The sequence below is a fragment of the Meles meles genome, chromosome X, assembly GCF_922984935.1.
Source record: "Meles meles chromosome X, mMelMel3.1 paternal haplotype, whole genome shotgun sequence".
Classification (NCBI taxonomy): domain Eukaryota; kingdom Metazoa; phylum Chordata; class Mammalia; order Carnivora; family Mustelidae; genus Meles; species Meles meles.
The window spans coordinates 61188518-61202957 of NC_060087.1; the positions used below are offsets into that span (position 1 = coordinate 61188518).

The 14440-nt window shown below is 37.9% G+C and overlaps 1 protein-coding gene across 7 annotated transcripts in view; it reads right to left on the reverse strand.

Annotated features, from left to right (window-relative positions):
* Window positions 1-14440, reverse strand: part of HDAC8 (histone deacetylase 8) — a 221803-nt gene that overhangs the window by 156984 nt on the left and 50379 nt on the right. For all 7 annotated transcript variants that reach the window (XM_045995577.1, XM_045995581.1, XM_045995574.1 and 4 more), the window contains one exon: window positions 1493-1605. In XM_045995577.1, coding sequence (XP_045851533.1) covers window positions 1493-1605 — 113 coding nt within the window. The remainder of the gene's footprint in view (window positions 1-1492; window positions 1606-14440) is intronic.

Here is a 14440-nt window from a genome sequence, read left to right on the forward strand (position 1 = left end):
GACAGGGCAAAAAGTGTGGACTTTACCTCGAGGAGCATTGCTTTTTAAAGTGTGGCCTGTGGACCAGCTGGACTGTGGCTAAAATGTAGCTTCTTGCGTTTCGTAACCAGACCTACTGAATCTGAGTATCTGGTGGATGTGGACCAGGAATCTGCATTTTAAATCAAGCTTCCTGGTGTCACCACGCTACATATGCGAGTTTGAGAACCAGTGCTACAGGCCAAGGGTTGGCCAACCAAGGGGCTACATGGCAAACATTTTAGGCTTTGCCAAGGCTGCATGGTCTTGGTTGCTATTTTTTTTTCCTTTACGACCTTGTAAGAATGTAAAAAAATAAAATAAAATTCTTAAATTGCTGGCCATACGAAAACAAGCCATGGGCCAAATGTTACCCTTGTTATAGGCAATAAGGAGCCTCTGAAGGTTTTTGAGCAAGGCTGTGTTTGGTGTTGGCTGAGTATTCAGATATTCAGTGGGCATGGTTCTCATAGTGGTATGTTGGTTGATTCAACTCTTTTCTCTGTTACCTTTAATTTTCTGTCACCATTCCATGGTAGCATCCATCTAGATGAACTCCTTGGGGAGGTCTCCCCCACAATTTCTTCCTTCTTTTTCTGTTTTGGCAGGAGAGCTGATCCTATCCTCTGTCATATACTATTCTTTTCCTCACTTATGCCTTGATTATGTTAGTTTGTCTCCAAAAATCCCTGGAAACAGGGAAGCAGCAATCACTGGTGTGGGGGAGAGGAGGGAATATCCTTAATTAATTTTACCAGATAAGTGTTCCTAGGTCAATGGAAACATGGGTCACACACAGGATTTATTAAAGAAATAGCAAGTGGGTAACTGTCCCTGAAGCTCTACATTCTAGATGGAAAGTACACAGGAGGGCTTGGGTTACATCCTTCTGGTGGAATCTTCTAAGGGGGCATTAATGGTCTGAGGCAAGTCAAGATTCTGCTGCTATTAAAAGTTACAGGAGATGCCCTGAGTTTGTGCAGCACTAAATATTTTGACATTACAAAGAAAGTGGCACAGATTCTGTTCACTGCATGAGTTGATATTCCTGTTGGTGAAAAATTCACAGTGTTAGTCTATCATACACTCATTCAATCTTAAGAGAAGGAATGAGACTGTCAGCTGTAACTGCCAATTTCACTTAGAATCTATGCAAGGGGCCTGAGGGAGGTTACTGAGCACTGAGTATACACTGGACAAGATTTCCACTTCTTAACGTTCTCTACTGGAGAACTTTGCTGGTGGAGGAGAAGGGAGGGGAAATCACAGGAACCTGGTATTCTAAAGCATCTTGGTCAGCATAGGAGGAATTACATTAGTTAGAAGAATCTTTCTTCTACCTACATTAGGATTCTCAATTAGAAAAATTTCAATTGCAATAGGCATTTCTCCTTTTACCAGTCGCCTAGAAGCAGCTTACTGATAAAAACCTTCTGTCCTAGCAGCAAAGCACCTTTGAAAGTGAAGGGCTTACCATCTCCATGGTGCAGATCCAAATCCACATAGAGAATACGGTCAAATTTCCGTCGCAATCTTAATATTCCCAGGACAGCATCATTGAGATAACAAAAACCAGATGCTTCATCTCTGTAAGAAAACAAGTTGCTACAGCCAAGAGCCAAAAGCAATCCAAGGGAGTCTTTACAGCCAAGGATCTAACCCTTGAGATCTATTCCCTTACAATTCCCCCTTCTTTTAAGAAAAACAAAAATCTACCTACACAGATTACAGAGTAAAATGGCTCAGAATGATCAGAAGATGGAGTGTTTGGGTAAATTACACATTCAAGTTGATTGGTAACATTTTCCAATTTAGGATCTCAGATTTTCAAAGAATCAGAATATTATAACTATATTAGACAAAATAGCACTTTTCTCTAATCAGGAATGATTGTAAAAACCTGTGGTACCCTAGGATCATCATGATGAATGCTGATTATCACTTACAGGACTTTAAGAAAGCTAGAATCTAGAAAGGGCTTTGAAGATCATCTTGTTCAGCCAGATGTAGAAGATGATGGAGATTGGAGTCTCTGTACTGAATCTATGACATAACCTAGAAGTTGTTTCTTTCTTGTTTGAGTAAGTTTTTGCACTTGTTGCTCATAAAAGCTGAGTGTAGAATGTACAAAAGCATAACCTCTTGGGCAGCATGTGGTTGCCTTTCGGTAAATGTGATTATTACAGCCTCCTCTAAAGCTACTGTTTCCTTCACTAGAATTGTCTTCAGAGACTTCACTGGTGTCCTTTAGCTTTTCCACTATTGGTGATACCATGTCATTTTAACCTCTTGTCAACATTAACCTACTCTTTTATTAAAGAGTGACCTACTCTTATTAGCCTACTCTTTTTTATTAAGTTGCCATTAGGTCTTACTGAGTAAATGTAAAAGAGCATTCTTTATCATCAAAAGTGTATTACAGTTTATTTTTAGGGCCTCATACTAAATGCTTCAATTTCTTCAGTTTCCACAGACATTTTAAATACCCAGCCCATCTTCCCCCCAAGTTCTCCCTGATATTTGACTTGAAATAGAATTCTAAGCATGAGCATCATTTAAAATAGCATTTTCAGTACTATGAGATTGTAAGACCTTCATAGTACCTACAGAATGCATAAACTTCTTCATGAAATCTCTTCCATAATAACATTTCATATTCTGAACAATACCCTGGTTCACAGGCTGAATCAATGAGACATGTACATTGGCAAGCACGAAGTTGGTAGAAAATATCACTAAACATTGATTTTTCTCATGAAAGTGAACTCAGTGATCACCTAGCAAAAAATAGCTTGGCCTTAGATATGCAACCAGGAAGAAACCAATATAAGAAAAAGATTCAGCCACCCATAAATTCTCTGTAAGTAAGAGTTAAATATGTGACTTTGAAAGTTCCTGGATGCTGCTTTCCAATCATGAAAAGCTTACATTTTATAAGTCTACTGTCTTAGCATATCAAAAAAGAGAAACATCAATAACTTTTGGATAGGTGAGATGGGACAAAAGAGGAGCGTACAGCATAGGGAATGCAGTCAATAATATTGTAATAACTTTGTATGGTGACAGATTGTAACTTATTGTGGGGATTGTTTCGTAGTGTATAAAAACGTTGAAACACTATCATACATACCCGAATCCAACAGAACACTGTATGTCAATTATACTTCAATAAAAAATAAATAAATAAAGAGGAGGGAGGGGGGAAGAGGAGAAATGCAAATTAATATAGCACATACCTTTCCCCCTCAGAGCCCACGGTTAAGTCAGGGAAACAAGTCGTAAGCACAGAAAAACAAAACCAAAAAACAAACAAGGCAAGTAGAAATAATATGGTATCTAAAGAAGAATACCAATGTCTCTAAAAACCTCCTGGCCCCCTACCCTTCCTCTGAGATGTTATTTGTTACTGATCATTCTCTCTATGACAATAGCTTAGATAATATTAATAATGATGATGTCTATAATTCAGAAAGGCCTTTGTATGTACTATTTTCCTAATATGTTCTTAAAGGAGCTCTATTCTCACTAGATTATAGAAATAAGTGCTTAGATAAATAGAATATTCCTAAAGTTCCCAGAAAATAAGGAAATTAAACTTTGAACACTTTGAATGTGCCAAAAGAATATTACTATAGAAACAAACTCAAATGTTTTAAGAATTCAAGGTGGCATAATTTAGGTAAATCTTTGGCAGACAAGGCTGATTTAATAAATTTGATTTACTAAAATCAGTTATGTCTTTGCTAATTTATCAGGATTAAGTATAATATACATGTAGATTTCTATTCTATCTGAGTATATTCCTCCTGAATTTATACAGGTTTACTAATTAAATGAGCTAACATTACTTCTACTTAGTGTTTGAGACTATGACAAATGTAAATTTGTTCAGCCTAATTGAGTCATTATTCTAAGGAACTTTATTGCAACAGCAATTATGTTTTGTAGTATGTCAGCTTGAAGATAATTTACAAGATCTTTAGGTAACTGAAAAGTTTGGGCTGATATTAAATGAGTTAATTAATGGATATTCATTAGATATCTAGATCATTTCTAAGAGAATGCATTAATTACTAAGCATAATTTTGGGTTTATGTGATTTTGCTTCTTTATTTTTACATGCTACAGAGAAACTATGTATTTGGGTCTGTTAATGAACATGTTCTTTTTGGTCACTTATATAAGTTGTACTATAAAGGATATGTATGCATACAGAAAATGGTAGAAGACTGACAGAAAGGGAATTTTATTTGTTGAGATCAAAGTTAGCTAAGGTTTGATGAGCTTATTTATCAGATTTCCAAAAAGAATTTCACTATCAAATATTATATACTTTTGCAAAACTAGAATTTGGTTTTCTCTTTGCTAAAATGTAATTTTTTTTACATTACTGGTCTTCTCTCTTTTTTTAAATATTTTATTTATTTATTTGACAGACAGAGATCACAAGTAGGCAGAGAGGCAGGCAGAGAGAGAGGGGGAAGCAGGCTCCCCGCTGAGCAGAGATCCCGATGCGGGACTCGATCCCAGGACCCTGAGATCATGACCTGAGCCAAAGGCAGCGGCTTACAGCTTGCAATAACAGACTGTAAAGGTTTTGTTTCACTCTTTAAGTAATGTTCCTCAATAAAAAAGATTTTGTGTCTTACTAGAATAAACTTACATGGGTTATGCTGACTTTCTTATGGCCTTGATTACTTAAGAAAGCAGTCTTCTTACTTAGGAAAGAGATAAGGTTCTTTTTCTTTCTTCCTTTCTTTTTAAAAAAATATTTATTTATTTATTTATTTATTTATTTATTTATTTATTTGAGAGAGCTGGAGAATGAGAGCCTGAGAGCAGGCCAGTGGGGGCAGAGAGCAAAGGGAAAGGGACTGTGCTTAACAATGGAGCCCACTGCGGGCTCCATCTCATGACTCTGAGAACATGACCTGAGCCAAAACCAAGAGTTGGTTGCTTAACTGACTGAACCACCCAGGCGCCCCAAGATGTGGTTCTTCATGGTCATATTTCCTCCTACGTTTATGTTAAAAATCTTTTATCATGGTTTGGGTTAAGTAGAGAACCAAATACCATTTTTCAGTAATCCATCATCTTATCTTAATCGAATCCCAGAAGGCGCTGGAAAATCACAAAGGATTTGTTCTTTCACCCTATAAACAGAGCCGTGCTAGAAATAATTGTGTTTATTTGATACGTTACTATTGATGAGATGCACGGGAAGAGTTGCCAAATCAGAAGAGACGCTCAGCTTTCCCTGGGTTATACTGGTATTAGGCAAATTGTTATTAATATAAATATTTCAGAAATTGTATGTTGTATAGGAAGTTCCTAAAGATCCATCAATGTCCTCACTAGCAATGATTTGTTTCTATTTGTCAGAGTCCTTATGCTGCTTTGTCAGATTTTAGATGACTACAGTGTAGTGTTTTCAGTTGTAATTTTTAAATTTTTTAAATGTTAACTTGGTTTCAACTTTTCTTCTTTATTGTGAATCTCACATCTGCTAGGCCATTAGCTTCAATTGGGGGGTTCTCAGCACTTGCCTATGGAATTTTATTAATACATAGATGTTTAAGACCTATTCTGCTTAACTGAATCTAACTTGATATTTTTGCTATATTTGGAGGATATTCTAACTGTATGCTCAGTATATTCATGATGTATCAGGATTATTATAAGCTACATTTAAGGGTTTTTGTTGTCTCTATAGGGATGATGTTCACCCATTTTTATAAGTTAGATAAGTTTTTTTTTTATAAGTTTTCTTTGAAAATGGGGTTAATGTTTATGCACATTCTGTCTAAAACCTTTTTGGGATTGACTTTTATGTTGTTTTGCATCCCACAGAAACAACTACTTGTCTTTGTCAGTTGCATTATTGTTCTTGTAATGAAGTCTCATCAGATCTTTCATTTTTAAAAATGATCAGTAGCAAGTTAACCAAAGCTTTTGTACATCTTTTGCTACTTACAGATGATTTTGTGTATTTTCATCCGATGTCCCTGAGAGCACTTGCAATCAGGTACAAGCTAGAGTGCTTCATTCTCAACAAAGAAAGGTTATCTCAGAGCCCCATGGAAAATGATTTTGCCAAGTATCAAGTACAGGCTTTTTATGGTATAGTTGAAACAACTTTGAGACCATATCAACGAAATGAGTCAGAATTTCAAGAACTCTAGTTGACAAGTAGACGGGTTAGTGAGACCGCTGATGCAAGGTCGAGTGGAACAAAAACTAATTACACAGACCTGAATGAAACTGATGAGGGATGATTATGGATTTTGTTTAGAATACTGCTGATATTTTAAAGCAGACAGACCCATAAATACAGAGAACAAACTGATGGTTGCCAGAGGGGAGGGGTGCGGGGATGGGCAAAATGGGTGGAGTGGGAGGTACAGGTTTCCAGTTGTAGAATGAATAAGTCATGGGAATAAAAGGCACAGCATAGGTGATGCAGTCGATGATGTTATGTTGTTCGCTGACAGAGGGCAGCTAGGCTTGTGGCAAGCAAAGCGTCACCTATGGAGTTGTGGAATCACTAAGCTGGACATCTGAAAGTAATGTAACATCACAGGTTAACTATATTTCGATTAACACAAAGAATATTGCTGATGTTTTAATGTTCTGTTTTCTGGATGCATAAGGGACTCATTTCTTTTCTTTCTTGCACTATCTATAACTCATAATTTAGCAAACCATGCTTTTGCAAACAGAAATAACACACTTATAAATGATACCTCACTGCCCCTGCCTGAGCCCTCCAGGATTCAGAAACTCTTGTCGAGCATTCTTATTTCCAGAGCAATATAATTATCTGCATAGGCTCAATAAGAATGATCTGTCCTACCTGTTATCAACACATGATTGGAAACATTGGTTATATAACCAAGGCCATGCCTGGAATGTCCTACTTGTCAATGATGCTCACTGAATCAGAGATGATCAGACAGTTTTAAGGAACTAAATTTGGCTTTATTGAGCAATGCATACAAAGCCCTCTTGGGAAGACTAGCCTGGTACCTGGTACCTGGCTTACAGAGTTCCCAGTCTTAGAAGCAAAGTAAGGAAGGTTACTTCCTGGCAAGCCCTGGAAGCTTAGGATGTGTTGGAGACCACAAGAAGAGAGGAACTGCCCCAAATTTATAAACACTGCAGATAAAATCTCCTTAGCTTGGGTTCCTAGCTTTAACAGGCTTTTAAAATTTCCAAGTGAGATTTCTTATGAAAACTTCCAGCAAAACAAGCTTAAGAAGGTCTAAATGGTAATTTGCCATTCTTGCTGCACCTTGGTAAATAATCAGGCTAAATCTGATGAGGCCGATTTTTTATTTTTAAGTATTTGTTATTGAGGTGAAATGTACATAATATTAAAATCACCATTTTAAAGTGTATAACTCAGTGGCATTTAGTACATTCATAATATTGTGCAACTTCCACCTTTATTTAGTTCCAAAACATTTTCACACCTCAAAAGAAAATCTTGCACTAATTAAGCAGTCATTCCCTATTTCTCCCTCCCACTAGCCCCTGACAACCAGCAATCTGTATTTTGTCCCTACAGATTTACCTATTCTGGACATTTCCTGTAAGCGACATCATACCCTATATGACCTTTTGTGTCTGGCTTCTTTCTATTAGCATGTTTTTGGGGTTTGTCCATGTTATAGCATGTGTCAGTGTTTCATTCCTTTTTATGGCTGAGTAATATTCCATTGTATGTATAAACCACATTTTGTTTATACATTCAGCTGCTGATGGACTTTGGGGTTTTTTCTACTTCTTGGCTCTTCTGAATTGTGATGCTGTGAACATGTGTGTACAAATGTTTGAGTACCTGTTTTCAATTTTTTAAAAATATATACTGAGGAGTGAAATTGCTAGGACATATGGTAATTCTATGTTTAACTTTTGAGGACAGCCAAGCTATTTTCTATGGCAGCTTCACCATTTTACATTCCTACCGGCAGCATACGAGGGTTCCAATTCCTCTACATTCTCACCAACACTTGTTATTTTCTGTTTTGTTTTTTCAATTCTAGCCATCCCAGTGGGTGTGAAGAGGTGTCTCATTGTTAATTTGATTTGCATTTCCCTGGTGACTACTGATGTCAAACATCACTTTGTATGCTTGTTACCATTTGTATATCTTCTTTGGAGAAATGTCTATACAAGTCCTTTGCTCATTTTTATTTTTTTATTTTTTTAATATTTTATTTATTTATTTATTTGACAGAGAGAGAGTTAACAAGTAGGCAGAGAAGCAGGCAGAGAGAGGGGGAAGCAGGCTCCCTGCTAAGCAGAGAGTCTGATGTGGGGCTCGATCCCAGGATCCTGAGATATTGACCTGAGCTGAAGGCAGAGGCTTAACCCACTGAGCCACTCAGGTGCCCCCTTTGCTCATTTTTAAATTGGGCTATCTTTTTGTTGTTGAGCTGAATGAGTTCTTTATATATTCTGGATACCAGACCCTTATGATGAACCAAAGTTCATCAAAATTGATGAACTTCAATTTATCTTTTTATTTTGTTGCTTGTGGGAACAGCCTTATTTTGAGTTCAAGAATAATCTTTGAGATTATCTCTGATAAAAAGGGATGTGACTGTTTAGAGAAATTTTGTGTTTCAAAGGAAAACTCACCTATAGCACACCATTCCAGGTTATCAGAAACTATTACCTCTGAGCTATCATCGCTTCATAAACTGCAGGTTCCTGATGAGTATGCAAACTTTGTCTTCTCTGGTAGAGACATAATTGACTTCCTTCCCCATGTGGAAGAATCAGTTTTGGTATCTACTTGGAAATTGGACTGGACCTTGTCACCCTGCCCGAATTGTTTATCCTTAACCAAATTTTCTATTCCTCCAGTGTTCTTCAATATCTGGCTAATATCCTCCAAATGAACTTTTCCAATTTTTCTTCCTCCCACCTGACTGGAGTCACCAAGAACCAAAACTTGATGGCCCAAGTCCTTGTGTTGCCTTATAGCTTTGTCTCTTCTCTGGGATCTGAAGCAGTCCTGCAAGCTAAAGTCCAATCAGTTGATATAAATCTGGAAGAACTGGTCACCACATCAGACCATGTATGACTGGAATTCTCCTTGAACAAGCTGCCACCTAGAACATGAAGGCTGTCTGAGGAAATGCTCAGGTCACGCATGTCCTTCTGTGAGAGGTAACCTAGACTCTGGACAGTGTCACCAAGAACACTGACATCTTTGCTCCATGAGTGGTGCTGCAAAATGGATTTTCCTCTATTCATGTCTTAGAATTCACTTGACTGGTTAGCTTTAGGGTTTAATTCTTGGCTGCCTCTTTTGTGTAATAGAAGCTTTTATATCTTTTTTTTCCATTTTAGTTTTCCCTCTTTTAAGATGTCTGAACTCCAAACCCTATAACAACTGACTTTTGCAAGTACCTCTCAACAGATGGTTCAACTGGTTTTAAAGGAGCAGCACTAAGAGTGCTCAAGAGACTATTTCTTAGACCCTACTTCATCATACTCAGGAGGGTTACCATTGCCTCTGAGTTGCTTGGTGACAATACTCGCCTTGAACAGTGACATTGTTGAAGTTTATCTGAGCCTTGTGCTTCTCAGAAAGCAGTGATGTTTAAGAACCTTGGCCCCTTTTGTTTTCCAGGAAAAGGTGAATTGCAAGACACCATCCCACCCCAGCATATTATTCTAAAATAGGACTATTCTAAAATTTCCCAATGACTCCCATAAGACTTGCAAGGGACTCCCTTGTTTACCTGTCTCTGTAAAACCCCAGGCTCCCTTACTTTTCTTTGAGATATTTCTCATTAATAAATGTTCTCCCTATTGCAATAGCTGAATAAAATCATTTCCTCATTGTGCAGGGCATTTCTCTTTCACATCAGCAACACAAATGTATTCAGAGGATAGACCAGGTTCACAAACATACTTCTGAAAACTCTTGAGAAATGTGTCTGCAGCATTGTGGTCAGGAAATTTTTTAAAAAGTAAGCTCTACACCCAACATGGGGCTTGAACTTATGACCCTGAGATCAAGAGTCATATATTCTACCAACTGAGCCAGCCAGGCGCCCCAGGCGGTATTTTTTTCCTTTACCAGAAATATCTAGCTTCTTAAATGCCCTGGTGAACTGTAAACCGTAAAGTCAATTTTTAAGAAAAAGCACAGGGCCCAGTCAACTGCATTTACTCGCATGTATTTGCTGTTTTCATGTCCATTAGGCCAGAGATCAAGGATGCTTGGATCATGAATGGTATTAAGACATTTTTAGAAAACATCATGTGGCTACCTCACCCAGGCAGAGCCATATACCTGCACTGTTCAACAGCTGCACTGTTACTGGCAAAGATTTTGCAACTTTTTTTTTTCAGTCCTGGTATCAAAATTCAGCATCATAGATTTCCAGGGTTTACTTATTTGGCCCTTCCTATTTTCTCTTTTAGTGTTAGCATAACTCTTATAATTCTTGACTTTCATTATAGCCATTTTGGAACCAGCTGGTAGTATGGTTTGGCTTTTCTCTGTTTTTGGCATATAATAAAAATAACAGGCAACATTTATCGAGTGATGATCCTGTGCCAGGAACTGTCCTAGGTGCTTTCAATGTGTTAACACAATCAATTCTCACAGTGGCCCTGTGAGGTAGATACTATTATTATTTCCATTTTTAAAATGAGGAAACTGAAACAGGGAGATGAAGTATCTTGTCCAAAGTCACATAGGTAGGAAGCAGTCGGTCTTGAATTCGAATTTAGGCAGTCTGGCTCTTCTGCATATAAGCTTAATCACTTTGGTAAACAGCTATGATATTCTATCAACATTTGTTGCTTTTCCTCTCCTTCATAATTTCTCTTACCTCTTCTTCATGCCTATTTCTGTCTTCATTTCATTTATAATGTTGCTGAAATTAGTCTATCAAGTCAGTTTCCTCCTACCTCTTCGCCTGTCTTTCATGTACCACTTTACTACTTTTTCTGCTCGCCTCTCTTCCCTTTGCCATTTTCTGACGGGAATTTAAAAGCTTTTTGGTCGAAAAAGGAACCACCACAGATCCTTCTAGTAGCAACTTTTCTCTCCAGATTTCTCCTATAGTATCCCACCAAACTTTAATCATTTCAACTTTCAGGTTATGTGGATTTGGGACACATCTTTTTTTAAATCCCCCCCAAAGGCAAGTAAACGACCATGGCCAAATTTGTACCAGTTGACTTTGTGGTGGTCCTCTCCTCTATAAACCCAATTTAGCTACTGTCTTAGCACCTTTGGATTTAGAAGTTATACAGGAATATGTGTGAAAAAGGATTAGGTCAAGAAGGCTCTACTTGTTAATAGAAACAAATCCATTAACTGTGTGACAAAACTGAAAACGTTATCCAGGAAATAAAATAAATGTGACAGCAGCTAATTCTACACAGTTCTCACTCTTTCCACATCATTTGGCATGATAAGCAGTCTCTATTAAAGACAAATGAAGGCTTGGGAGAATAGAAATAAGGTAATATTTGCCTGAAAATGAATCAAGAAAAGGGACTATGAATTCATTATGGTGAAAAGTGCTGGAAGGCTACTTTCAGAATTCACAGACCACATTTCCCTTTGGATAATTATATATTCCAAGGTAAATGAATGGGTAAAGTGTAAAGCAGTTCTATTTACCACCAAGAACCTTAGCTAGTTTATTAACAAAACATAACATTTGCACTACAGAAGAGTCCAAGTGGTGAGTTAAGTCCCTGATAATTGCTGTAAGATTAATTCTGTTGGGGAATAAATTGAAGAGACAGGTCAAGATGAACTCAATCCACTTGTTTCCTTTGGACATGCAAAGTCCCATTTTTTGGATCTAAACCTTTTAGCAGTTTTCTCTGATGACAGAATTTTCATGTTCTAAGCTATGGTTTTATTCAGTATAGATTAGCAAGTCAAAGTCTTCACTTGGCTAGTGAATTTTTCTTTTATATCACTCTGCTTTCAGGGAAGGAAGTAAATGAGAGGAAACCAAACAATTTCCCAAAGTAATTTCTCAGCATATACCCCAGGTTCAGTCCAGATTTAGTCAATATCTGGAACTTTTGGTGATCTTATGCAATTAGAATCAAGGGTACACAAAAACTGTGTAACTCTGAGTGCTAGTAGCAAGATTCAATCAGGTCCATTCTACTATGCTTACTAAGGCAGAAATCTATAGACACATTTTTTTAAGGTTGGAACATGAAGAATAGCATGGAGGACATTAGGAGAAGGAAGGGAAAATGAGGGGGGAGATTGGAGGGGGAGATGAACCATGAGAGACTGTGGACTCTGAGAAACAAACCAAAGGTTTTGGAGGGGAAGGGGTAGGGGGTTGGGTGAGCCTGGTGATGGGTATTAAGGAGGGCAGGTATTGCATGGAGCACTAGGTGTTGTACATAAACAATGAATCTTGGAACACTACATCAAAACCTAATGATGTACTGTATGGTGACTAACATAACATAATAAAAAAAACCAAAAGTTTAAGAATATGTATAAAGCAAATAAAAAGGCTGGTGCAACTGTTCCCTAAACCAGAGAGTTGATTAACCAGAACATTCCATTCCTGAGCATTCTGGTTAGTCAAAAATATAACTTTTTACTTTAAGCTCTCAATTAATGGACTTAAAAGCCTCAATGGTTTAGACATCAATAGTGAGTTGAGGAATTAAATGTATTCTCTTCCTCCACAAGAAAAAGAACATTTTATGTATAACTGATGGAAACCGTGCCTGCTCAACCTTTCCAGTTAAAGAGAAAAAACACAAAAGCACTGGCAAAGCAGCTGTCTCAGGCTTAATATATATGCATTTGTATTTCTGCACCTGGTCTTGGCACACAAGATGAGTGTCTCAGGAGCCAAAGACTTTATGTGCTTGCATCCCCAACCTACGTAATACACCCCATTAAATTGGCTGGAGTTTATATTAGGTGTGGATAGGAGGAAATGCCATTCTGCTCAGTGAACTGATCACAACCTCTGTTGAAGGAGGTTCTCCTTCAGGAGAGAATCAGGATAGAGAGAAGAGTGCTTGCTTTAAAAATGCAGGGATTGCTTTTCAGACTTTCTGGTTTCTGCTGATGCAAATCTAGGATAATTTTTTTTAAAAGATTTTATTTATTTATTTGAGGATAGTGAGAACTGCGAACACCAGCAGGGAGAGTGGGAGGGGGAGATGACTAGCTACATTCTGAAATTTTGTTTTCAATATACATATATTCTACTCAATATTTTCCAGCTGTAGATTGTGACTTCCTAGCAAATTGATAATTATTTCTCTTTTATATGGAGGGAACTTTCATAATTTGTCTCATTATTTACAAGAAAGTGTTAAGCCCAAGCAGGGAGTAAAGGGGCCTGGCTGGCACTCAGAGGCCTGGCTGGACAAGACTCAGAATCGTTTTGGCCATCCCTAGAAAATGAGCCTTGAAATGAAACATTATTCCTAGTCCCCAGCAGTACTGTGGACTTCTTCTGATACCTCAGTCTCAGGCAGTCTGCCTAAGAGGGGACACTGTATGCAGTCAATTTGCAGAAAGGTGCTGAGGACTCATTCTGTGCTCTGTCTCTGTACTAAGGGTTGTGGACAATGCAAGATGTCCTGAACCCTGCCCTTCAAAAGATTGTGACTCAGTAGAATTCAGCTGTAAGAAAGGACAAATACATATTTTAAAAAAACCCATAAGGTGTGCATGAATAAGCATTAATTTATATGGTACAGACTAAATTTTTTTCAACTTCCAACCACCTAGCCCTAACCTGGGAGCTTTTTTCTAAGAGGCTCAGAGGACATATGATCTCATTTACTTGTATTAGCTCCATGTGAAGTAAGGGAAGAAATGGCTACTCCCAGGGTACTTAGGGAATTGGCCACATATACTACAGAGCTTCTAGGCGTCCTATATTCCTCCCAGTGTTCCCTCCCTATCATATACTTTACATTGCTTATTGTAAGTTTCTAAAGCACAATTCTGACAATGCCATTACCCCGCTTAAAAACCCCTCAATGAGTCCACGGCCGATAAGAAAAAAAGACCCTTTCTTTAGCATAGTACACAACGCCCTTCCTGGTCTTGCCCTCCCTACTTTCTCAAGCCTCTTATCTCACCATTCCCCTCAAGGACTTAAAATTTAACCACACTCAACTTTTCCCCCTATCCCAAACATAGGATATTCTCTAAGTCTCTGGGGCTTTGTGCATATGTAGTCTTGGATGCTGAATGACTTCCACCTCCTCCGCCAACCTCTAACCCATCCTTGAAGATCTGGCTGTGAAGACGGCCCTAAAGTTCCACCTCCCTTTCCCAGGCAAAAAAAGTTGATAACACTTTTGTACTCCAGCAGTTTATTCAAACTTCTACCACAGTACTTATCAGACTGGCTTGCAAATGATTACTTCCCATACCTGT